The sequence below is a fragment of the Telmatherina bonti genome (genome assembly GCF_933228915.1).
Source record: "Telmatherina bonti genome assembly, chromosome: 18".
Lineage (NCBI taxonomy): Eukaryota > Metazoa > Chordata > Actinopteri > Atheriniformes > Telmatherinidae > Telmatherina > Telmatherina bonti.
In genome coordinates this window covers 17,764,339-17,790,938 of record NC_136616.1, presented here as the reverse complement: position 1 = coordinate 17,790,938, position 26,600 = coordinate 17,764,339, and the positions used below count along the sequence as shown (strand labels likewise).

General features: G+C 40.4%; 1 protein-coding gene across 1 annotated transcript; it reads left to right on the top strand.

Annotated features, from left to right (window-relative positions):
- The first annotated feature begins 1,910 nt into the window (after positions 1-1,910).
- intu (inturned planar cell polarity protein) lies at positions 1,911-26,417 on the top strand. The gene is made up of 17 exons (XM_079257912.1): positions 1,911-2,115; positions 4,119-4,717; positions 5,673-5,758; positions 11,854-12,069; positions 16,850-16,968; positions 17,352-17,441; positions 17,872-17,949; positions 18,091-18,274; positions 18,488-18,541; positions 19,557-19,619; positions 19,876-20,094; positions 20,274-20,366; positions 20,495-20,929; positions 22,330-22,424; positions 22,547-22,736; positions 24,205-24,347; positions 25,914-26,417. Exons 1-17 carry the CDS (start codon positions 2,030-2,032, stop codon positions 26,023-26,025), a joined length of 2,862 nt encoding a protein of 953 aa, XP_079114038.1. The 5' UTR covers positions 1,911-2,029; the 3' UTR covers positions 26,026-26,417.
- The last annotated feature ends 183 nt before the right edge of the window (positions 26,418-26,600 follow it).

Below are 26,600 nucleotides of genomic sequence, written 5' to 3'. Positions count from 1 at the left end.
TTAGTGCAGCACTGATTTGTTTGATTGTTTTTTTCTTCAACCCAGTTAATTTTTTTTTTTTTTTTTTTTAAACTGTCTTATATTATAATTTAGCTAAATTTTAGTTATTGTTCCTTTTTAGTCTCCAGTTATTTGGCTGACTGTTTTAAATTCAGTTTTTCTTTAATGGAAGGGTATGAATAAATTTGGACGATCGTAGTTGCACTCGTAAGAACTGTCGTAGCATCTTGTTTGGAGTCGGAAACCAAAAAGCGGCGCACCGGTGGAGTTTTTACTTGTTAAGCTGTTTTAATAGATTTCTCATGTTTACGCATTAACGCTATTTCAACCATTAGTCAGAGTACAGATATTTACACCAGTATTAGATAAAAGTGTGCTTACTGGGGATTAATTAATATATCAAACGCAAATGTGCCAATTCTTACCACTTTAGTATTAGCAAGCGAGGCTAACAGACGCCCAGGTGGTGTCTCAGCAACCAATAAGAAACGGCCATGCCTTCACAAAGCATTGTGGGTAGCCCAAAACAAGATAAATTGATTATTTTGAATAAATATGTGCTTTTGCTCTTAAATTAACTGTGACGTATGGGTCGTACTCAGTATTATCAGTATCATAGTTGATAAATAACTGACCGGAAGCCGCAATTGTTCTCATTATGTCCATAAAACTGGTCAAAAAGTCCTTGAAAAATCTCATTATACACAGATAGATTTGTTTTTATAATATATAGTCATTTGAGTTCCTAATTTGGATCCACCTGCTTTTAATTGTCCTTCAAATACATGTGGAGCAGTGCGTTTGTTGTTAGCACCATGACAGTGAACCCCATGATCGTTGTACTAGTACGTTAGAGCGCCACTGCTGAATTTAAGACTATACTTTCAGGGATCATTTCTATAGTTTTTAACTTGAGAAATGTGTTTCTAAATTGTATGGTCTCGCTAACCACGATGAAGAGTTAGTGATACTTTCTCCTGAGCGCGAAGCGTTTGAAGGAACTTGATTCAGGTCTTATGTCCTTCATAATTGATGACCGTTCATGATCCCTTCGGGGATAATGAGGGAGGAAGTATGATCAGAGTGGTTTTGTCATAACGTCCAAAATAAATTATACGAAGTGTAAGTCAATAAGTAAGATAGTTATATAATACATAGCATAATATATTAATCCACATGCATTTAGTTTATTGATATGGATAGGAAGTCACTGAAGTTCTTCAACACGTTATGTTATACAATAGGAATGTCTCTAAGAGGAGTAGTCTTGTAGTTTTCAACATAATTTGCTTTATGTATGTTTAACGTCTTACCCTAAGTAAAATCTTTGCATGTCCTCTACTACTATGGTATATTGCTTTGTGGCTAATCTAAAATCTGAGCTAATCTGTCGGTATTTCAAGTAAGGCTACTTGTTTATATGAAACGAAAGGGAAACACGTGGTTATGGCAGTAGATTCATGTGAAAAGCAGATACTTGTGTAAAATCCACGCGTTATTTATCATCCCTGGCAACTGCAGTACGGAATGCGCCAAAGTGATTTCTACGGATTTTGGATGTTTTTCTGTTTTGATGCCAGCTGAGCTTTTTGTTGATAGCTCACAAGAGGCGTGTTTTTGCTTCACTTACCAAGAAGACATAAATTACACCCCACTGGCCTGGAGAAGCATTTAAATGTTTCTCTGTGTTGTTTTCTTTTATTATTATTATTATTATTATTATTATTATTATTATTATTATTATTATTATTATTATTGGTAACTAGAGTTGGTGTTGCACCGTTTCTTGTCCCGTGCCAGTGATTGACGTGGGAACTGTGGGTGGTTCCCTTCAGGTCTTTGCAGACGCAGCTCAGCCTGCATGGTGCTGCTCATGCAGTCAGCAACTCCAGACGTAGAGGGAAGGATTTAACTTTAGACTTGCCGGTGACCGAAGAAAAACGCTCTTTTTAAGGATGATAAAAGTTCTTCTCTGTGTATTAATAAACTAGTCACCTGACGTTTGATCCTGCAAAAACATGAAACACAAATGATGTTTCATCTTTCTATCGATGGAAGTTCATTTTCAAAGAACTTGGAGGACTTCGACTCAATTCGCAGCGTCCTTCTTTACAGGTCAGTCAAACTATTTGCAAACTATATTTATATTTATATTTATATTTGTATAAACAGACTTGCAGGGTGTTTTTGTTTGCCCGGTACCACTCTGTCATGACTTTGCTAGATGCCTGAGGGGATTTAAAAACTTCATGTGCATGAACTTTGTTATTGCTGGGTGACTAAATCAAGATGTAAATGGTGAATTTCAATCTTAAATATGTGCTTATGGGCTGCAGCGTTTATCTGACAGGTCACGCTTCCTTCACGCCGTCGCCATGGAGACATTGTTATCTTAATTGATTGTTGGTACACAAAAGTGGGGTTTTAAATCCATCACACATAAATAGGATTTGTCGAATGCTCTAAGTATAATAAGAGCTTGTGGGTTTTTTCCTTGTACCTTCTGAATTATTTACTGTGTTTGGGAACTTTATGCTGCCAACTAAACTGGCAAGTAGTTGTGCGTGTCGGCGCGCATGTGCAGTGTCGATGCATGTGGCGGAACATTTGATACACCTAAATGTATATGAATTTGAGAGCAACCGGTTAGTCGTAATTTGACCTTACTCTGACCAGGTTTAAACCCAGTCAATGAGTGGTTTTGTAATTTACGGGAAGTATAACTTAGACTAAACAAAAGTTAGTGAAACTTCCAGACCTATTAGTATAAAACACTGCTGTAAAAGCTTCACTGTTGTTAGGGGCAACGGCGCTATCCACCAATCAGATTAGAGCTTGATGCGTCACGTGTCCACCAGAGCAGACGCCAGTGGTATAACATGGCGAATGGATATCGCTGCTCACGTTGGTGAAAACGAGTTTTTTTCTTGGCCCTTTTTGTACTGGCACGTATAAAAGAGAAGTGTTTGACACGCTAATGGCTTTCGCAAACTCCCGCCACTGCGCAGACAGCAGTCTTTTGCAGGGTCAGAAGGATGAAGATGATGTTCAGCACGACAGTAACTGTGAATCAACATCATCGAGTATTAGCAGCTCCGACTACTCAGAGTAAGAATACTATCTGTGCTCTTTTTCACAAACAAACAAGGACAGTGCACCTCTGTTTGTGTCAACTGTGGATCAGTACAACCCGGTATAACCTCTAATCCAATAATCCAGATGTTTTGTGTCTGTCTGGCACAGACGGGAAAACTTAGGAAGACTCCATGACTTGACAGGGTCCCAAAAAGATGTACAAACTATATATAAAAAATAATAATAATTAAACCTTCATTAAAAATAATAAATACTTTTTTCAAAGGTTGTAATAACTTATAGCAGTAATTTAAACTGATAAACCATATATATTAAAATAGCCTAGTTAGATGTATGCACTGTGATTTAACCCTTTATAGGGCACTCAATAAAATACCTTCAAATTAGAAATGTTAACCTAAAATTGTCCTTCTGATATCAACCAAGACCTCCATTCTGTTGTTACATTAACAAAAGAAAACGTTTCATGCTGAATATGAAAGGAAACAAAGTGATCAAAAATAGTCACTTGCCCCATAAAGGGTTAAACACAGCCCTAGATCTTTATTATTCCCATGAAAAGCGATTCTTTTTATCAGCTTGAAGCGATTGAAGCAAAAACAAAACTCTAAAATTTGCAGTCAAGTGATGGGATCTATGCTATTGTCTTTCATAGAGCCCAAAATTCCTGGTGGCACCCCTGCGATGTGTACTGGTGAAGCAACAAAATACAAATATATATTAGTCTGCAAGTATTTTAGCATGACAACAAAGTTTAAACTTATGTTTAATATGTAAGCATTTATGCCAGAAAGAGGCATTTAACATGCAATTAAATATGGAAAAAATAGTTACAATTGAATTTCATTAACATAAGAAAAATAATTAGAATAATTTCTAACCAGGAAAAAAAACGTTTTTTTTAATCTGCCTCTGAAGCCTCATTTTCAACGCAAATGTTTTTATTGCAGTAAAAAAAAGATGTTTTACACCCTGTTTTACTGCCCTGCCTAACAAGCTCTTGGTTTTCTGCTTTTTCTCAGTGATTTGGAACCAGAATGGCTCGACGATATTCAGAAGAACGGAGAACTTTTCTATCTGGAACTGAGTGAGGGTGAAGAGGAGCTTGCTTTGGCCCAGGCCACAGCACATCACTGTGTGTCCACTAACCATGTCCGTTTCAGTGAAAAGGAGGCAGAGATCATCACAGAGCAAAAGAAGAAGCAACGATGCAGCTCAAGGATGAAAGGTGAGCACATCCTCAAAAGGTTAGCCAGGATCTTGAGGAGAAAACGGCGGCCATCTCAGCGCAGAGGAGGGAAGGATGGAAGTAAAGCCAAGTCAGCATCATCGCCACCGGCTTCCATCCTGAAGAACCAACCAGGTCAAAGACAAGGTGTGATGGTTCAGCAGCAGCAGCTTAAGGAAGTGTGTATCTACCTCAATCCTAAACGTTTAGCAAGTTCATCAGTCCCTCTGTGTGAGAGTGGAGGCCTTCTGGAAGCACTGCTGGGAGTGGTACATCGGCCTTCCCGGAGCTCAAGTCAGGGAGACCCTGCAGGTGTCAGACACGAAGAAAGACTGACTGTTCATGGATTAATACCAAACAGTCCAGCCATAAAGTGCGGCCAGATCTTAATTGGTAAGTTATAAGCATCACCGTTTCTGTCATTTTACATTTTTCAGTAGATGTATAAAGACACTCCACTTTGGTCTCTGTTTTCTCGCCGTGCAGCGCTAACACAAATCATTTTATAGTCTAAGTATTCACTCTTGTGTTGAGAAACCAAAATTCTTGAAAATATGTGCAAGTTTTCAGAGAATTAAGCCCTTGTTGAGGGTATGAACATGCGTCTGTAGAGGGAAAATAGTTTGTAAATGTGCTTAGGGCCTCTGAGGATTTTTTTCCTCCTCTCTAGGCTCATCATTGGAGCAGTTTTTGCCTGCAAACAGAGCAGTTTTGCGTTACCGCAAACAACTACCCACATCCGTTACTGTTTAGAGACGCTTTTATGCAGCACAGGAACATGTTCAAACAATTAGAGTGGTTAAATACCTGAAATAGCTGAGTTATTGAGATGCTGCTATGCCTCCCTGCACACAGGCAGGTGGGGTTGTTAAATGGATCTACACAGGCTGAAGTCTCACCACAGTGTTGTATAATGTGAAGATGATGTTTTATATTGGCATTGTTATTTACCAAAGGAATGGGATTGATTTACTCTGAAAATGAGGGAACATTTAGTTTTAAGGAACTGAAGATTTTTTTGTCATTTTGTCTGCACATTTGGATTTTTTTGTACCATGAGCACACAGAAAAGCTGTATAGTTTATTTTATTTTCATCCTTTATAGGTTATTAAATAGTAATTGTTTGGTCGTAAAGTAATGACCACTTTGTAGTTCAATAAACACAGTTGTAATATAATAAAGAGGGGCTGACATTGCTATGCATCCATTTTCCATACCTTTTTATACCTGTTATGGGTTATAGGCAGATCTGTTGAGTTTATTTCACACTGAAATGTTGGTGAAAAATAAGACAAAATATCTTATATTTATATACATATACATAACATGTATTTATATGTTACTCAGGCGATGTGCTTGTAGCCGTGGACGATGTTGACGTGACGTCAGAGAACATAGAAAGGGTTTTGTCCTGCATCCCAGGACCAACACAGGTGAGTATGTTAGAGTGTGTGTCTGCATGAAGCAACCAGAGTTAAAATCTGTCAACTTGAATGTCTAAGGCCTGGGAGCTCCTTTTTCACTGTGTTTTGAGTGACTTTGTACATTTGTCAGCTAACATTCATACCTGCAAGATCCCGATTTGTCAAAATCTGCAGACATTACGCTACTTTTTAGCATCCTGGTTCATCTTATTGGCTAAAATGTGCAGAGAAAGCAGAGGCGAGTTCTGGTCAACAGTAGAAAACCCTCAATTACAGTGAAATGATCCTTTGATAGTTTGCCCAAAAAAATGAGCGTCTGTGGATTTTTAGAGCAGACCATCAAAAACATTGGAATTTGCAAATGACAGAGTGTGTGCAGGGTTGCTGGCCAACATGGCAGATGAACAGGATAGCGGTGCAGCTCTTTTTCGGTGCTGCAGGAAGCTGTTGTTGGGTTGGAAGCTCAGCTGATTAGAAGATGTAGACGGAAAGCAAATTACATTGCAGGGAAAGAGCAGGGGAAGTTTTTATGGAAAAATACAAGCTTCAGCGGGCACCATGATGACTCTCAAACTTGAAATAGAGCTGTACGGCTGACAGAAATGATTCTGTGTGTGTAAGAGTTAATGTGAGCTTGCTGTGATGTCGGGTGGTTTTTCTGTACTCCTGCCACCCACATGGAAGACAGGCTGTACTTATTATGTTTGATGGGACAAATATTAACGTTATGCCTTCAACTGAGCTTAGATGGACTTCAGTTACTCTTTTCTGAGCATGTGTGTGTCCATCAGTGAATGGGTGGTAGATGACTGACATCAACAGACTGGAATTCAAGTGAGAGCTCAGTCCAGTCTAACCACATCCTTATAATTTATGATGAGCGAAAGTGCTGCAGTTTGCCAGTCAGCCTCCTTACCCAGTGATTTCCTCTGTATGAGTCTGGCCATTAGGATTTTTAACTTGTGTTTGATGCCTTCAGCTCAGTGTAGCTTTGTCTTTGTCCCAAGTGACTGAAGATATGATGATATTAAATCAGTTTACAGCAACTAGAGCTCACTTCCAAGACTTATTCAGTCAGAATTGAAAGGTTTATCGCATGATGTTTTTGGTATCGCCTTCTTTAATAATAGCCTTCCAGTCAGTCAGTCAGTCAGATTGGCTGAAATGGCTGGGAGCCCAGATGCAGGCGCCTGCCTGAAGGCTGGTGGCCTGTGGTTACAGCTGACAGAGCCTGGATGCTTCTGGGAGTGATGGCTGGATTATAAAAATACAGTTTCAAGATTTTTTTGACCAGGTAATGCGAGCCTCTCTTTGAAACGTTATTTGGGTGGCCTCAAATGGTTAAAGACTTGAGAAAAACCCAGACCATACCTTTTCTGGAAAGGAAAAAAATCCACAACGTCTCATTTACTACTGTTAGTGTACCTGCAGGGTGAAGCGACGCCTGCGTTCAATCTTTAACTGCTCTTTGCTTTATGAATTCAGCTATTGTTTGAAGAAAACAATGTAAGCTTTCATCCAGAGTTCAATAAAAAGCCACATTTCTCACTCTGTGTTTCAATCAATCATATTATAGCTGGGTGTGACCAGAGGGACCATGTGGTGGTGAAAATTTCTAACTGGTTCTGCAAAGATCCTGGTGGTTTGAGAAAAAGCAGAACTTTCACAACGCTGTTTCTTCTCAGCTGCTCCAGCAATATTTTTAACAAGTGAAATACTTACTGCTAATGGATTTTTCTTGCATAACATGAATAGAAAACAAAAAAGCAGAAACTTGTCGCGAGAGTGCTACAAATACAAACAGCTCCGTGATATTTAGTCAGGAGTCTTAGAGGTTTTTAATTCAGGGAGAATGACTAGAAAGTGTTTGTACTGATGATTTCAGAGGTGTAAGCGTGAGGTTGTGTGTTTTTGATGTTGAAGGACACAATTCCTGATTTAGAAAAACCACTGGTCTATTAGTAAATTAGAGCAAACTAAATCTGTAGCAAACTCACAACATTTAAGTTTTTATTTGTTTGGAAACACTGTGGAAAATTTTTTGACATTACATAACTTTCTAACCTCAAAACTGTATGCTTCGGACTAGTTTTGATGGCAGGCGGTATGTTATCATGTACGTTCCTGGAGCTGATGTTTCTCTGCAGCTTCCTGAGACTGAGAAACCACACTTTTTTTTTTTCCCCCCAATCTGGAGCATCATGTTACAGCTATATTTCACTTCATGACACCATCCACACAGCAGCAACCCCAACCGGACAGTGGTGAAGCTTACTGGTGTTTCCATGAGAATTTTAGTCAGTATTCATATGTTTTCCAATCTCCATTCAAGCTGGATGTCAGATCGCACTACTGTGAAAATCTTCCAAATTAGCCTTAAACCAGTATTAGTGTTACTTAAGTATAATAGTAACGGGACATGCACGACTTGTAAAAGTACCAGTATTGTTCCATGTGTTTACAGTCGTAAAAGCCAGTAGCAGAAGAAATATTTTGTCTAATAATAATAATATTCTGCAGCAGAACTCCTGATTAAAGATCCGAGACCATTTATCTGACAGGTAGTTTAGTTTTGCAGTCCGTCTGTTTAAAGAACTGAGTTACGAAACATTAAAACAGCAGTCAGACATTCAGGGTGAGTCGATGCAGCAGATCAGCTCATCAGTAATTAAATAAGAACATCAGGACGACCATAACATGAATAAATAGGAGGTAATAGATAAATAAATAATAAACGCATGATTTTTAGGAATGGTTGGAAAAGTTCAAAGGTAGTGAGGACTGTGCAAGTAAGGAAAATAACAAGATAACTGTTAATGGTATCATATTACTGGTACATTGACTGAAACTAATTATGCTAATTACCAATAACTAATAAAAAGAGACATCAGACACTGTCAGTCAACCTGACAAACAAGTGTGTGTTCAGCATTAGTTTTCTCCTTTGCGAGCATTTATGCTGCACACAGATGTTCTTCTGTTGGCTTACGAGAGAAAAAATGTACCTGCGAGGACGGTTTTCTTCTGGCAGGCACTGTTCTGATTTAGTCTAATCGAAGATCCTTATTAGATGTTTAAGTAATGAAAAAGGGTTTTTAAAAATGTTCTTATTACTTCATGAGTTTATGGTCATTGATATTTCAAAGTGTGACAAATGCAATGTGGTTCTCAGTCCATCCATTTTTTTTTTGCTGCTTATCGGGGATGGGTTTGCAGGAGCCGCTGCAAACAGGGCATCCCAGACTTCCCTCTCTCTTGCCACTTCTTCCAGCTGATCAAGGGGGATCCTGGGGTGACCCTAGGACAGCTGAGAGGGAGATGCAGTCTGTCCAGTGTTTCCTAGGTCTTCCCCAGGGCCTCTTCCCAGAGAGGCATCCAGGAGGCATCCTGACCAGATGCCCTAGCCAACTCATCTGGCTCTTCCTCATGAGACGGAGCGGCAACTTTATCTTGAGCTGCTTGTTGATGACTGAGCTACTCATCCATTTGTAAGGGAGATCCCGCAGAAGAAACTCATTTTAACCACTTGTATTCGCAGTCTCATTTGTTCGTTCACTACCCACAGCTAGTGACCATAGTTGAGTGTAGGAACATAGATCAGCCGATAAACTGGGAGCTTCATCTTTTGGCTAAGCTCCTTCTTCACGTCAACAGATCAATGCAGTCTGTGTCACTGCAGATGCAGCAGTGCAGATACCTGAACTCCACCATATGTTACAGGACCTCATTCCCGACCTGGAGAGAACACTCCACCCTTTTCCTGCTGTGGGCCATTGTCTCTCATTTGGAGGCAATGGATCCCAGCCGCTGGAGATCACGGCCTGATGAAGCTAATAGAACCACATCGTCTGCAAAAGATGAGACCCAGACCCGAAACCACCAAACTGGATCGACTCAACACCTCAGCTACACCTAGATACTCTCTGTCTATAAAAGTCCTGATCAGAATCAGTGACAAGAGCAAAGAATGGCTTCCAGACAGCTTCAAGGACATTAGTTTTCTTAATAACAGCGTTCCAGAGAGTATAAAATGATACTCTAAATGCATTTGTAATATCCTGTTTGGGTGATGTTGTTGAGTGCAAGATGGGAAGTTTTCTAAAGCATATTCCCCAAAAGAGACAATTGACTGAACTTATGAATAATATGAAATGTTTTCTTATTCATAGGCAAGGCAAGTTTATTTCTATAACAATTCAACTACAGGGTGATTCAAAGTGCTTTACAGAGACAACAAAACATTAGGAAATAAGAAGCATAATTTAAAATTAAAACTTTAAAGCATAGAAAAAGAAATACCATTAAATAAAGAAACTCAAAAAAGCTTTGAATAAAATCTCTTGAAATGCAGCCAAGAACAGGAAGGTCTTTAACCTCGGTTTAAATAAACTGAGTGTTTCAGCTGATCTGAGGTTTTCTGGGAGTTTGTTCCAGATATGTGGAGCATAGAAGCTGAATGCAGTTTCTCTATGTCTTGTTTTGACTTTAGCAACTGATAAAAAATCTGATCCAGATGACCTGAGGGGTCTGGTAGGTTCATAATGGGACAGGAGGTCTCTGATGTACTTTGGTCTTCAACCATTTAGAGCTTTATAGACCAGCAGCTGAACTTTAAAGTTGATCCTCTGGCAGACTGGCACCCAGTGTTCATAAGCGACAGCTGACAAAATCAGAAGCAACAGAAAGGTAAAAAAATGATTATAAACCATAAAAGAACAGTTGAGCCTTACAACCATAGACCATAGGTCTTTCTATTCAAGGTTATTTATACAATAGTCTCAATACTCAGAAAATGCACGTGGAAAAAAAGGCAGCTAGTTACTGTGCAGCACAAGCTGTAGGTTTGGGTTTCAGAAACTAAGATGCTGTTGTCATTTAATTGTCACTGGACTTTTGGAAATATATTTTTAAACCAGTTGTTGTGACAGAAGAAGCCATGCAGCAGCTTCCACTGGTCACATTAGCTCAGGACACATAGACACTCTAAGTTGTTGCAGTATTTCTATGTGCAAACTATCACTTTACAGTTCATTTTACTAATTATACACCAGTTAGTCGTAACATTGAAACCTCTTGCCTGCTAAAACACACTCTGGCCTGAAAGTGTATGTCACAGGGATGCTGGCAGGGCAGCCTTTGGGCCCAGTTGGCTTTCTTAAGTCAGGACTCATAGCGGTTTCTCTCCCAGTCTGATATTTCCACCAGATGTTTTGGTTCTTCTCACATTTGGCATCTTGGTTCTAGTTTGAATTAATATCATCATGTCTCCATAGCCAGTCTCTGGTGCTGACAGGTTTCAGTTCAACCTTTTCCAGCGAATGACGTCATTAAAAAAAAAAAAAAAAAAAACCAAAACGTATTTACGAAGTGAAACTGATCTTCCTCAGTCATCGCTCCACTCTTTTCCCATCTTATCCACAAAGCTTCAGCTTCTGAATACAGGCAAATCTGTATTTCTGACAAATTATTTCAGCAGTCATCACAAAGTCAAAGTTTCTCATCTTCCTCTGTATGTAGAGCACGTGTGCTTTCATGTGTGTGAGTGTGTGTGTTTCCACTCTGTCTCCCTCAGAGTGACACAGTGAAATGAAGCACTGTGTATGGATCAGAAAGAATTGGCCGTCTGCTGTCTTGACATTTAGTCATGGACTTCCACAGCGGTCTGGTTGTAATTTTGTCCAGCATACTGAAGAGCACACACACAGAAACACACACGCATACATTCCTGCTCTTCGTTATGCTGTGGTTAAGGCTCGATGACAGTGTCACTTTCTCTCTGACAGTGTCGCCGTCCTGCTTTTCAGTTCTGCCTCGGTGAATGATTGAAGTCGTTCTACCAGTGTGTCACGCACACACCGTTGTGCTAAAAGAAACTCGTGTGTGCTGTTAAAATCTTTTTCCAAGGGTGATCATGTGATGCCTTGGCAACTTGCTTTACTTTTATGAATAAATAAAAGCTGTCTGAGAGGCTTATGGGAAGGCTGACGTAACCATTTCATAACAGAATTTTATCATTTCTCAGTTTTTTTCTTGATTTTTTTCCCCATTATAATTTGCCACATTTTTTTTCATTGTTTGTGTCTTCTCCTTTGTTTCTGCCCTAGGTCAGGCTGATGTTGGAGACAGTGGCTCAGGTAGACAAGGATGATGCTAGTGACACTTCATCAACCCATAAGACGAAGGCTTCTCCACCAGTTAGCCAGCTTGTTCGTCTGCTGTGGGGGGAGGACATGGCTGAACTCCAGATGTCCATTGGACAAATCCCACATATTGTCATGTATCTGTCTCTTAAACTGGACTCAGCATCTCCACAAGATGAGGTCTGTTGTTTTGTTTTGTTTCCCCCACACATTTTTTTTTTAGAAATAAAATGTTTTTGTTTGTTTGTAATTGAGATTAGTTTTTTTATTATAAGAATCTGAGTCAGTTCTCAGAAATTGCTTCGTTTATGCTGCAGGAGTGTCAAACTCCAGTCCTTGAGAGCCAGTATCTGGCAGGTTTTTGTTGTTTTCCTGACACACCTGATTCAAATCAAATGCATCCAGCAGATTTTTGTCAACCTATTTTTTCGCATGGAGACAACAAAAAACTGCAGGATACTGGTCTTCTGGAGTTTGACACTTGTGGTTTAGGCCATTGTGAATGTGCACACTTCTGATATGATCAAAGAAGCGGACTCAGTCCACCACCAATGCAGGTCTTGGTCTTATCCTTATATAAAAGTAGAACAGACCGTTTGTGACGTCATCTGTAAGTCTCTGAAGAGCTGAATCAAACTGGTTCCCACCTACGCCATCCTTGGCAGCGTCACGCGAAGATGCCGTCTCTCCCAGAAAATACAAAAATGGGCAAAGTGATGGAGCTGAGAGGGGGGTTGTGAGCATGTGGGTGGATGATTGGCATTTATCAAACTCTGACATGTCTATAGCTAAGAGCTAACCAAGCTAACCCAGAGAAAGAAAGGCTAACGCGCTAACGGAGGTAAATAGGTTAAAGCTAAATTACTCTGTTAACAGCTAAAAACCGTGGTTATGCTACTTCTTCCATTGATATATCAGGTACTTGTCAATAAAAACGACACATCCAACAGCTCTGAAACATCCGCGGCCCCCCTATCAGCTCTATTTATTTGCCGTTTTTGTATTGGCACGCGTGATGCTGCCAAGATGGCAACGGTGGGAACCGCCCAATGAGCTTCAATATGAGTGAGTGTTGGTGTTTGTTTGCTTGCTATGTTTCGGACTGTGTGATCGTGGATAGTGTAGTGTGGGTGTGTGTGAGTTGCACATGTGTTCCTATTAACATCTTATATGCTCTCTATACGGGTGACTAGTTTTAACATGCATGGTTTGGCGCCTGTAGCTGCTCGTACTTATGTCTAGATTGATCGAAATTGTTTGTGTGAGTTTATTACTTGTAGCATTGACATTTAGACAAAGGGGTAGGATTTAATAAGTTTCACTACTTCTTCCTATTCCTTTTTGAACATGTAGATCGCTCATTTGTTGCTTTTTATTTTTTGCATAATTCGTGTGACCTCTTAATTATGTTTGCTTTGTTGTTTTGTATCTATGTTTGAGTTATAATCTAACTACGTTTTGAAATAAATGAATCAATCTATAAATTCAGCTCTTCAGAAACCTACAGGTGACGTCACAGAGGCTACGTCCATCTTTTATATACAGTTTGTTCTAAACAGAGGAGTTATAAAAAAATGTACCCCCACCACAGTTGTCATGAAGGTAAACCTAACCTATTAAACCTAAAATGGATTTTCGAACCAGGTTGTAAACATGTTTATTTCTGCTTTGAATTCAGTCTTTTTAACATGGGGATTTGCTCTGTTTTGGAGCCCCTAGTGGATGAGGGGGGAACTGCACTTTAACAGGCTTCACTTTTACTTCCCAAATACAAAAAGAGAAGTAAAAAGCAAAGTACATTGTGTGTTGAGTTCACTGTATCACAGGTAAAACAACCAAAACATAAGTGTGTGTTTAAGGCAATTGGGGGTTGTGAATGAAATTAATGGTTTGCAGTCGGAGAAAAAAGAATTTGGGATAATTTTTTATAGAAATCTGATCAACATAGACCACTAGGACCTGATGCAGTTCCATATTGAGCTTCTATGTAATAGAAACTGAATTTGTTTTGCATTAATAAATAGATGAACGAGCTTTCGTCTTCGTTGTTTGTCTCGTCCTCTCCTTCAGTTGTTCTTGGTGCAGCACCACCTCTGGTAGAAAGCGGAACATGTTATTTTAAAGGTTTGATTCATTTGAGTAGCGCCAGTAAACCAGAATTATGTCTCTGTCTGGCCCTGGTGTGAAACCACCGGCATGGAAGCATACCATGAAAAAGGTGACAGCAGGTGTAGCTCAGGAGGAAGAGCAGTCGTCGATTCCAGGCTTCCCTTGACAGTGTGCCGAAGTGTCCCTGGGCAAGACACTAAACTTTAAGTTGCCTCCCGATGTGCCTATCGGTGTATATATGTAAGTCGCTTTGGATAAAAGCGTCTTCTAAATGACTGTAGAATAGAGTAATATTCAACCAGTCAGTTTTTCTTATAGACTGTATATAAAGAGATGGATGTAGCCTCCGTGACGTCACCCATAGGTTTCTGAAGAGCTGAATTGAAGCTCGGTGGGTGGTTCCTACCATCGCCATGTTGGCAGCGTCATGGGCGTCGTCTTGCCCGGAAAATACAAATATGGGCGAAGAGGTGGAGCTGAGAGGGCCGCCGTGAGCGTCACGGTGGATGATTGCTTTCTGTAGCTAAAAGCTAACCGAGCTAACCCCGAGATAACGGGAGCTAACCAGCTAACGGAGGTAAGCGGGCTAAAGCTAAGTCACGTTGTTAACCGGCTAAAAAACCACGGTTGCTCTACGTTCTTCTTACTTAAAGACGGAGATCGGGTACCTGTCAATCAAAAGGACACGCCCCCTAAATTTGCCAAACTTTGAGATTAAATTACTTAAAAACGGGCATGTTTGAAAAAAATTCACTCCCCCCCACAGTTGTCATGAAGGTAAACCTGACCTATAAACCGAAAATGGATTTTTGAACCAGGCTGTAAACATGTTTATTTCTGCCGTGAAGTTGGCATTTTTTAACATGGGAGTCTATGGAGATTTGCTCTGTTTTGGAGCCAGCCCCTAGTGGATGAAGGGGGAACTGCAGTTTTATGCACTTCCGCATAGGATTCACTTTTAACTGCTGGAGGTTGCAGCTTGGTTTTTCCTCAGCCATAGAAAAACATTGTCAATAAATCTGGGATATTTTCAAGGTCAGGAACTGGGACCGTGAGGCTAAATTTCTAATCCAGTTGAATTGAATGTAAAGCTCCATTGTTTCTACTAAAAAAAAAAAGATCCTCCAGTGGAAGCATGCTGTTGATAAAAAGCTACATAGGTGAACAGCAAGCAATGGAAATATTAAAGCAATGTGCGCAGTTGGTGCTGAGACTGGACAGATGAAACTTATATAAACATTTGTTAAAACAAAACTTAAGTCCAAAACAAAGAGGAGAGCTGCTGGATCTCCACATGTATTTCCATGCCTCTGGATAGTATTCCTGTGGAAGTCTGATCATGATTTAATGTTTAAAAGGCCCCCATGGTTCTGAGCAACTCTTGTAAAACTCCATTTAAAACAGCCTGCTGCAATTTTCCTTAACTTAGAAAGCTGATAGTCGTGTGTTTAAACACAATGGAAGTTATATAGGAAATCCCAACTTTAGGAGTGGAAATCTCCCTCTGAATTTCGCTGATGTAAGTTGGAAGCTTGAGACAACTGCTGCTCTGTACGGCATCCAGCACATGCGGCTGCTACCAAGGTGAAACTGAAAGAAAGGGCCATTCCCCTGTCGAGTCTATAAACAAAATAACATTTCCTTTTTTTAATTCGACCCATGTGTGTTACGTATCCTGTAACACACAGCTAAGTTGGGAGCTGAGCGTTGCTGCGAAAGGCGAACTGCAAGCGTTGGCTGACTGACACCTCTGACACTGTAATCACATATTCTTTGTGGACGGCTAATTTCAGGTTGATAGTTGTACTTAACTGTTTTGCAGTTGCTTCTCGTGTATCTGCTTGCCAGACTTTTTTATTTATCTTGGCCTAAATGGCAGTGGAGCTGGAGAGTACGGGTTGTCTGGAGCCACATCAGCTGGTGGTTGATTTTCTAAATGACAGTGCTGGGCAGGAACCCTCTAAACCCTGACTTTGATTTTTTAGTCCTTTAATTGTAGGGTTGTAGAAGTAGCGGAGGTTCAGCTGTGGTATTTTTGCGTTTTGGTTCTGCAACAATTTGTTGATGTGAGCTCTTTTTTTTTTCTTTTTTTTTCTGGGCGAGTTGCATAGAGTTGGTAGTTCTTCACCAGTTCTATACAGCAGCAGAGTCTTTGTGTATGGTTTTGGCCTCAAGGTGAATATCTTCCACAGGCTTTTGTTTGCATCTTTGTTCTGGTTGCCAAGGCTTTAAGGGGCCAGTTCATTCAATGTTTTTAACCCACCCCCCCCCCGAACACTATTTCACCACCTAATCCCCTCAATAGCTGGACTGTTACCAGCTCTGCATCCTTCAAACTTCCCAGCATGCAACGAGGAATACTAATATAAGCAACAATGCCCTGGTTCTGCCTACAGCGTTGTAGTTTGTTTGGCTCAGAAGGTTTTCCATTCATGTTACATCAAAGCATAAATCCGATGAAAAAATGGTTTAAAAATCTTCTCTTCCCAGATGTTTTCCGTAGCGCAGAACTTTTTCTGCTTTTCTGGAAAGCCAAACATGTCAGGTATCTCCATGTCATTCAGCCTAAAGGTGAAATATCGTTCGTTCCACAGTGAAGCATTGGTTGGACGTAAAAGTCAAACCAAAACGACGTTTTTGAGGTGGTAGAATAAACATCCAGTGGTTTATGCTTTCATTCTTCTCTTCTGTCCATAATTTAGACGAGGCACAAACATTCGGCAGTTGTAGTGTCCAAAAGCAGATACTTCACATTTTTAGATGTCTTTTTTTTTTCTGTCGTCAGGCTAACCAGAGTTGTTTTTCTGTCACTTTTCTACCAGATAGTGTTAACTAGACTTTGTGTCTTCAGGAGGAAATCTTGTACCAGTATCCTGTTTCCGAAGCCTCCACCCAGCTGAAAGGGGTGAGGGGCATCTTCCTCACCCTGTCTGACATGCTGGAGAATGTTACAGGAGGGCGGATTGTCAGGTGGGTGGAGTTTAATTTACTGCTTGATAAATGCATCAAAACATCTCCATTCTTTCATTGTTACCAACACTTTAAGTTGGTTTTGCTTGAACATTTTTAGAAGTGAATTGGTACTAGATTAGCTTAACGTTTAATGTATCATAATTTAATTATTTGCAGCTCAATAATAAATGATCGTACACTTGTTTTTCTCCCAGTTTGCTGTTCATTGGTGTGAATAACGACCTGTTGAGGAGGATGTTTTGGCATCTGGTTGTGCATTTTAAGACCTTTCCAGACAATTTACATCCGTGTTAATATCTCTTTCCATCTTTCCTGTTCAATTTATCTTGTTTTTTGGCGTCCATTTCTATCTCTTTCCGTTCTGTCGTCCCATCTCTCAGTTCGTCTCTGCTGCTCGGGAAACATCTGGTGCATGTTGGCTACTGGAAGGAGAGAAACAACCTGCTGGTCATTGGGCTTCCTGCTGAGAGGTAGCTGCACATGCTGTTCTTATTTTTAAAATGGAGCACGAAGACCAGTGTGTCCGAGCATGATTTGTGTTCCAGAAATGGAGCTCTTTCACAGAGACAGGAAGATTTAGGAGCCTAATCTGTAGAAACAATCTGAAAAGGAACGTCCTTTTGTCGGCAACGTGAATACCTCTCTGAGTAACAAGGTTTTAAAATGGTTTTCAAGATCAGCCCTTTAAGGTTTGTGTTTGTTTTCGAGTCGTCATCACTGTCTCACCTGAGAGATTTTGGTCATGTTTGAAAGTAAAGCAGCCACAGTTAGAAAGGGGGGATAATTCAGATGTTTTTCTCTCTGTCTGCTGGCAGTTTCTCCACATATTTGATAAGTTATAACTCTGCTTTGGCTGAAAATTCACCAGGTCTGTGTTTGACTTTTTCCATCTCCTTCCAGGGTTCCTCTGTTGTCTCTGCAGACTGTGGTAGGAGACATTGTGCGGACGTTAAAAGTGATGTATGGCTCTTTAGACAGGTTGGTCATGCAGACTTTGAAAGACGGTTTAAAACTTTGTCTTTGTCTTGTTTTCTGTTTAAATTGTTTACACACAATGCAAAATATGTAATGCACATTATCCTCATTGTCATTCTTCCTCCTCTTCTGTGTCCTCCACAGCGCTTTCTGTAAGTTGGACCACGCTGCCAGGTTAGACCATTTCTTCTGCCTGTTCTTCCAGCAGCTCATCCAGCCTTCACGTCTGAAGGAAGGCTCCTCTGCACCCCCAGCAGATGTGTCAGGGACCGTTTTCCTCAACGGACTGCCTGCAGTACGATGGCTCACTCTGCCTCCAGAAATCAAGGTATCCTACCTGAACACCAGTAGACATGAGGCAGCAGCTGCTGTTGGTGCAGCTCTGGCGCCCTCTTGTGTTAATATTGAGAAACAACAGCTGTATTAAAATAAAATGATTGAAGAAAGTTTTAAAAAAAAACAATAACAGAGACATAGAAAACAGTCACAGTATGTAGCATCTGTTGTTAATCCTCTTATTTTGGTGCTTTTTTCTACACAGATGGAGGTGGACACTGTCCTCTCTGATTTTGAATCTTCTGATTTTGGAGAAATGGTGAGGAACATCTGTTTGTGAAATATATGCTTTTCATGTCATAAGAGATGCTTAAGTAGGTGGTAAAATCCCATCAGTGTTTCTGGTTTGTGTTACTGTCTCGTCTATGTTCACATTCGATGAGCATATTCGTAGAGATGTCATCTGCGCTTTGAGTCTATCTTTAAAGGGGCAAAAAGCTGAATCGTTTCACTGACAGTTTTGCTTATGTGCACTGCCTGTAGACTGAAACATGCGTCGCCTCATCTGTGAACGATGCCTGGAAAGTGCTGACACACTAAGCAGAACAATATCTCCATTTTCTGGATCATATCAAGTAAAGAAGTCGATAAAATAAGATGTTGTTACTTACTTGCTCGGGACAATAAGAGCTATGTCTGAGGCAGATTGCAGCCCCTTCAGCTCTTGCACTTCTCACTACTGTGGAAATACACTGCTGCTTATAATCCAGGTTCTCTTCCTTTCTTTCTTTGGAAACTTTTTCGCCCACGACCGTTGTAATGTTGGTTCCTGGTTGTCTTCAGATGAAAGTTTAGTTCCTTTCTTTGTCATTTAGCTTTGAAAATCGGGGCTCCCATTGCTCACAGGCTGTAGCCTTTTATGGGAACGGAGAGCCGAGGCCTTCCTAAAGGAGGGAGGAGGCGGTATTTTACATGAACACAGTGGCAGCTGGAGATCATACGGGAAATGGCATGTGCCTTCATGCTTTACTCCAGATGAAACTACATCAGTACTTCTTCTCATTGCCGGTTTTAATCCGTTCATTCTAAAAATGATGAATTTCTGCTCATTGCCCTTTTAAAGAGATGCTCATGCTTGTGATGTTCTCTTGTGAAGAACAAACAAATAATTGATGCTAGAAGCAGTTACGAGACATGCATGTTGTTGCCTCTCTATAAAGAAAACCACTTTCCTGATGTGTCTTTGCACACTTCTAATACTGCTTCCCTCTTATGACGTAACCTCTGTGTCTGTTTACGCTTCCTTGTTCTTATATTTACTTTTTCTCCTTCAGTCTGAGGATTTTTTCGGCCTGAGGCGTCTCTACGTGATCCTTGGCTCTTGTTTGTTCTACAAGGTAGGTGGCACAGTCCAAACAAATACACACATCCTGCCTGCAGTGTCACATTTCTGTCCTCGCCTGATGGTACCCATCTGTCTGGACTGTGATCCGTAAACGCCACAAGCAGAAGGTGCTGATAACTGGGACTGTTTACAGACAGTCTACAAAACACAAGACATCTCTGTGTTGAAATGTTAACTAAGTGGAAAATGGAGAATGGATCCTTTTTTAAGATGTTTTGCCTTTAAATCACTTGTTTAATGCTCCCCAGTCCTACCTGATTGCCAACCATCTCCCCAAGGAGGACCTGCTGGATGTTTGTCTGTACTGCCAGCACTACTGCCTGCTGCTGCTGGCGTCAGAACAGCGAGTGGGTCAGCTGGTCATCTGGAGAGAAGTGTTTCCCCAACAGAGAGCTAATGGCGGCGTTAGATCAGAACCAGGTTACAAACAGCCTCAAGGACGACACTTCCTCCTCATAGTGGGGCTGGTAAGGAGGCGGTTTTCTCATTTGTGTTCGTAGTTACTTCTCTTGTGTGCATCTGTAAAAATGGGCTTCTGGTAGGTGCTGCTGTTTATAGTGTCTGCTGTCATGGCACTCGTTTACATGTTCCTAACGCTGCACTTTCCTTTTTTTTTCTTTGTATTTCCCTCCTTTGTCCACTTTAGAGGCACTTTATGCAGTGTGTCTTGTTGGAAGCAGGCGGATGTGCTTCACCAGCTTTGACCTCTCCAGGGCCTGATTGTGTCTATGTGGATCAGGTGGGCTTGGTTGAAATATAATAAATAGTCCAAATAAAATGCTGTAGTTCATTCATTTGCAGGCGATAGAGACAAACCTGATGATCAACGCAGCATTTAGCTAAAGCTCTGTCATGTTGGGGTCTCAGGTGAAAGCCACCTTGCTGCAGTTGGAGGTGTTGGACGCCGGGATCGAAGAGCGTTTGAACGCGCCGCCTGCTCCCTGCCTGTCATGTGCAGACTGGTTCCTGCCTGCCGCCACGGCTCGCGAGCGGCTCAACAGCTTGGCGTCTTCCTCCCCCGTCTTAAGCAAACTTGCGGGGGTCATCAAAGGCTCGACCTCGTCAGGTTCCAGAGGGCGCAGCCTTTTCGGTGAGAAATCTCGGAGGTCGAGCCCACAGAGGAGCTTGTCAGACAGCGGGAGTGAGGGGCAGATGGATGCTGCGTCGGGGTCCGGGTCGTCGATGGCTCCAGGTTTCAGCCCACATTCCACCCCTGACTCGGCGAGGAAGCTCAGGGGGCGACGGGACTCGCTGGGTTCTGGAGGGTCGGATGGCAGCGGAGGCAGCGGGGGCTTCTTTAAGGTACATCTGTAGATTTATAGGGACTTTATTTGATCCGGTTTGGGGAGTTTTTTTCCTGTTAGTTAACTTAATCATGTTGTAGATGTCTGTGAAATTTAGTGGAGGATTTTACTTCATAAAGACAACAGCTCCTAACATGTATATTCTTATGAATGTGTTCTCAAATACAGTTAAATGGGAAGCATGCTGGTTCCAGTTATATTTAATGTACTTTTAGCTGTACAGGCCCTGAACGTACTTCCTGCTTGGATTAACCCTATAAGCCCCAAACGTATCAAATTTGATACGTAAGTAAGTTTGAGATGTTTTTCATCACTTTATGGTAAAAAATTTGCTCAAAATCCTGTTGAACACAATCTGATACTTGTCTTCTGCCTCCTAAAAGACACCAAGAAGCAGAAGATCACACTGTAATAATTTTGACATATCACATGGTAATAAATGGTAAAAAATTCCCATAAAAGTAGTTAAGTTGTTTGTTACCTTTCGTTAAAGACCTCATATTAAAAAAAGTTTAACTTTTCCCCTCATTTTTTTTCATGGGCCGGGCTTTAAAGGGTTAAAGTATTTCTAGGATATGAAGCCTCTATAAACCATCACAGTTAAACTAAACTCTAAATATTGAAAAATACACTTAACCCAAAGTGTATACCAAAATAACCCCTAACCCTTTTTTTCCCCAATAAAAACAAGTACACTGCAAAAACTCAGCCTTAAAAAACAAGAAAAAAAAATACAAAAATGAGGTAAAAAACAAGTAAAAATACTCCTAAAACAAGAGGAATTCTCTGGCATAAAAACTAAGAATTATCTTACCTTTAAAAAAATAAGCATATGTGTACTCAATTAAAGATTTTTAATCTTAGATTTCAGTTTTTGCAGTGTAGATCAAAAACATTTTATCAGTAATAAGATACTGATAAAACCATGTTGGAAGCAATGAAACTGATGTACACAATGAACCAGATGATGAAATTAAATGGAAATTGTTGGTGTGTTGCATAGTTTAGGAGTATAGTTTTTTTTTTTGTTTTGTTTTGTTTTTTAGGTTTAGAAAGTTTATTTGAACGCAATTATAAATCTAAAAACAAAACTAAAATAGAAATAAAAGATGAAATAATGTTAAAAAGGAGTGGGCAGAAGCATAAGCTTATGTAGAAACCCACACCAGTGATGAAGCAATAGAACAACAGCAACCCAGTACACCAGTGATACCTGTAACATCCTTAATATCTCATAATCTTTCAATCAATAAATAATATCTCATAATCCATAAGAATACAACAATCAACTATTTTGATGGAGCATTTTATGTTACCTAATTACTTGTGAAAAGTTTCTGTTACCCTAATCTTCTTACAAAGTGGACATTTTGTGTTTTGTTTTGATATTTTCCTCAGATATCCAGGATGAAACACCCTAACCCTTTCTACCTGGGCACACTGAAGAAGACTTTGACTGAGAAGGAGACAGAGGAGATGTACAACACCATAAAGTAAACAGCAGAGAATAATCTGTTTCTTACATGTATCCAGTCAGTGCAGATGCCAGTTTATGTCGGCTGAAAACCAGATTTCTGTCCTGCTGAGACTGTCGATCTCTCTGTGGTTGTAACAGACTAACATCTGGTGCAGAAAACACCTTGTTCCACTACGTTCTGATGGAAACCGTGCAGGGAATCTTCATCGCTCCCACTCACAAAGAAGTGGCTCAGCTCAGCGGATCCATTCACCCGCAGCTCATTCGCAACTTCCACCACTGCTGCCTCTCCATACGAGCCGCCTTCCAGCAGAGTCTGCCAGCCAGGGTGAGGCGGTTTACACACAGTTCATAACGAATAAAACCTCAGCGTTCAGGCTGATGAAAAGAAACTTCGCGCTGCAAGAAGAAGAGGTGATGAAGTCAAAAGCCTCCGGAAGTCAGATCTACACTTCTGGATGGAAAAACGATGAAGCCTAAAAGAAAAAAAACATGGGTTTAGTTTCTCATTTCATTAACATTAAATAGGATCCATTTATGCTGATATCTAACAATTAGACCAGGGCTACTCAATTAGATATTCAGGTGGGCCATATTTTTAAATAAATCAATAATCAGAGCCAGTAAATAAATTTAAAAAAGACACATTTACATTTTGAAAAATAAGTAGTTTATTATTTTTTCTTTTTTAAATTCAGTCCCGCATGACAAGGATGAATGCACAAAATTAAAAAAAAAAAAAAAAAAAAATTCCAGTCAGAGCCTGTTTTCCTCCTAACTTTTTACGTAAAAAGATCATATGAATCTAAACTTGTCGATGTGGTGCCTCCTCAAATTATAATGTTTAAACACTGCCACACACTCATTGCATGTTAAACACATCGGTTTGGCACCAGGTGGGGTTAAATCTGCGGTTTTCGTTGTCAATTTAGCTTTTTGGGACAGAGAGCGACATGCTTGCCAGCGCTACTCTACTAGCAACTAATGTTGCTAATGTTGCTAGGCAACAAGTGTTGCATTCATGCGCAACTGTAGGACTGTAGGCTACTTAACCAGCCTAAGAATAACTGAAGGTTCTTGATTAATATCTTTATTCCTTTACATAAGCTGGGCCACATGGAGGTTGGTTCTGGCCCGCGGGCCGCCATTTGAAGACGACTGTATTAGACTTTTATGACCATTTATATGAATGGTGATAATTAACTAAGTTGATATTTTTTTAGCAAAACCTAAACGTACTTTCTCCTGCAACATGCATCAGAACAAACGCCATTTATTTCACCTATTTGTTCGTCCTCTCCGTGTGAAATGTTGGGGAAATGTTGCACAGGAGCGTCTGTTGAGGCGCACAGGAAGCAGAAATGATGATGTGGAAATTGTAATGTTTCCTTTACAGCAGACAGGGAGGGGCGGTGAGGCTTGTCATGACATCAGTACGTCTTTCAGTATGTGGAGAGGGAAAAGCAACTTACAGTTCAGCAGAAGATACAATTAAACAGCAACTCTTTCGAGCACATGCTCCAACTTCCATCCATCTTTAGTCCAGTTCAGGGTCATATCCCAGCAATCACTGGGCGAGAGGCAGAGGAAGGTCACCAGTCCATCACAGATGCTGTAATTGATTAAAAGGTAGATGGCCTCTTCTGATCATATTTAGTCTTGTAAATGTCTCAAGGAGACATAACATCTCCTACAGCAGCTGATGAAGATGTGGAGCTCTTCTTTTCCACTCACCCTCTCTGCAGTGTGCGTCCTAAACCAGTCACCTGATCGTCCCCGTGGTTTTTGTCCTGCAGGGCCGCCGTGCAGCTGACAGGCCTCAGAGTGCTGGTTGGGGTCTGGGTCCGGTCAAGGAGCACGGGGTTCTGTTTCAGTGTAAACCAGAGAACTGGACCGACCAGAAGAAACCTGCTCCCACCATGACTTACTGGGTCATAGGGTAAGCCTGCTTCCAGTTTGATCAAAGCAAACAGTAACTTTAAACGGTTCAATTAGTCCTGCAGCCGCTAAGAAAATATAAAAAGGAACTTTGTGGACACGGAGACTCAGGAAGTAAAAGTCTGCTACAGTTTGTAACCACCCGGCTGGATTACTGCAATGCACTTTATTATTATTATTTATTTTGGGGTGAGACAGTCGTTTTTATCTCGACTGCAGCTGGTACAAAATGCAGCTGCAGGTCTTTTAACTGGCACACAGAAATATGAGCACGTCACTGTGGTTTTATCATCTCTTCACTGGCTTCCCGTGCACTTCAGGATCCATTTTAAGCTGCTTTTATTTGTTTTTAAATGTCTGAATGGTGCTGCGCCGCGACACCTCCCTGAGCTCCTCCATCCTTACGCACCCTCTCAGTCTCTCAGGTCAGCTGACCGACTACTTCTGTCAGCACCGAGGATGAAACGGAAGCTCAGAAGGGACCGGGCCTTTACTGTGGAATGAGCTTCCTTTACACGTTAGGCAGGCCTCCACTGTATCTGCTTTTAAATCTTTACTGAAGACCCATTTGTTTAAAGGTAGAGTATGTAAGATTTACAATATTTTCAAAATAAATTAACTAATAAAATAACTACAATCATAATTAGTTTTTTTTAAACATGGAGGTTCCAGTCTGTCCATATTTGATGTGTTATTAAAGTACAAGTTTAATTAATGACAAAGACCCTTTTTAAATGTTTGCTTACCAGTACCAAAAAAAAAAAAAAAAAAAAGTGCTTTTTGTCATTTGTCATTAATTAAACTTGTAATTTAATAATGCATCAAATATGGAGAGACTGGAACCTACATGTTCAAAAAACTTTCTAATTATGATTGTAGTTATTTTATTAGTTAATTTATGTTGAAAATATTGAAAATCTTACATACTCCACCTTTAAGCTGGCTTTTTCTGCACAATAAGTGGACTTTTTAAGATCTGATTTTATTTCGATTGTTTTGATTGGTTTTTTTTTTTTTTGTCTTTTAATTGTTTTTACATGACTGTAATTTTTTTAAGTTGTCCTAATGTATGTTATTTATTTGTTGTTTTTTTAACCCCCCACAATGTGGCACTTTGGTCAACATTGTTGTTTTTAAAGTGCCTTATAAATAAAGTTGTATTGTATAGTTCTGCAGCAGTAAAAACTAAAGCAGAATGTAGCCCTAATCCAGGATATTACTATACGGTCAGATGCAGCCTCGTCTGTTCTATCAGTTTTCTTTTAGACCAGGACTTCCTCCCAGTTAAGGAGAGTACCAGCAGCCCTGTTCTCCCAGTCTGTTGTTTTATGACTGAAACAGACAACTGATGGCACATCCTGCCTGTGTTGAAAAGGCTCCTAGTTTTAATCAGATGCCAGGATGGAGTTTAGGAGGAAGATGTTAAAAGTAGAAAGAGATTGTGGGAAATCGGTTCTGTGATCTTTCCTGTCAGCACAAAAAAAAAGAAAGAAAGTCAATTTTACTCAAATTTCCAGCTTACTGTCATTCACATTCATCTGAAGTTCTTTGATCTCGTCGTTTCCAGGCGGATGTTGCTGGAGCCCGTTCCTCAGGAGTTCTACGTGTGCTTCCATGACTCCGTGGCAGAAGTTCCCGTTGAAATGGCCTTCAGACTATCCTTTGGTTTGGCTTCGTGACACCTCGCCTTCATCAGATCAGTAGCAAACTTGAAGATCTATAGAGCTCGTTCTCAGGAAAAAAACATCGGTGTCTGGAGGCATCTGAACCGATTTAAAGCTGCCAAGTTTGAAGTGTAATGGGAATATTTTGAGCCTTTTTCAGGCCTGTTTTCCAGATGATTTTCTACAGATAACAGAGCGTGACTGAAGCTTTCAGCAGCAATACGTAAATACCAGACCTCACCTTCAAACAAGGTCGTTTTTGTGCCTCATTTCTCACCAGAAGCGTATGCAAGACTTTTCATGCGTGTGGACGTGAAAAGCCTGACTGAATACCTCCTTTCCAGTTTCACCGTCTCACCGACAGTTTGCTGCAGAAAAGTTTACAAAGCTGGATCAATGGGGGAAAAAAATGCTGCTGTGTAAATCTGTTGACAGTTAAAAATGCCGTGTTATTGTTTTTATCATTTGTATGCAATGAAACAAAAGCATTAATTGTAACTTAACTTAAATTTTGTATCGTTTTTTAAGGGAAATGACTCATTTTGTTTAATAAATGACTATTATTTCACTGAACTTCAGTTCCTCAGTGT

Excerpts from the sequence above, each read along its gene's own strand:
- intu (XM_079257912.1), top strand. The coding sequence starts at position 2,030 with ATGATGTTTCATCTTTCTATCGATGGAAGTTCATTTTCAAAGAACTTG. Across the intron at positions 17,442-17,871 it reads ATTGGGCTTCCTGCTGAGAG|GGTTCCTCTGTTGTCTCTGC; the intron begins GTAGCTGCACAT and ends ATCTCCTTCCAG. Across the intron at positions 17,950-18,090 it reads ATGTATGGCTCTTTAGACAG|CGCTTTCTGTAAGTTGGACC; the intron begins GTTGGTCATGCA and ends TGTCCTCCACAG.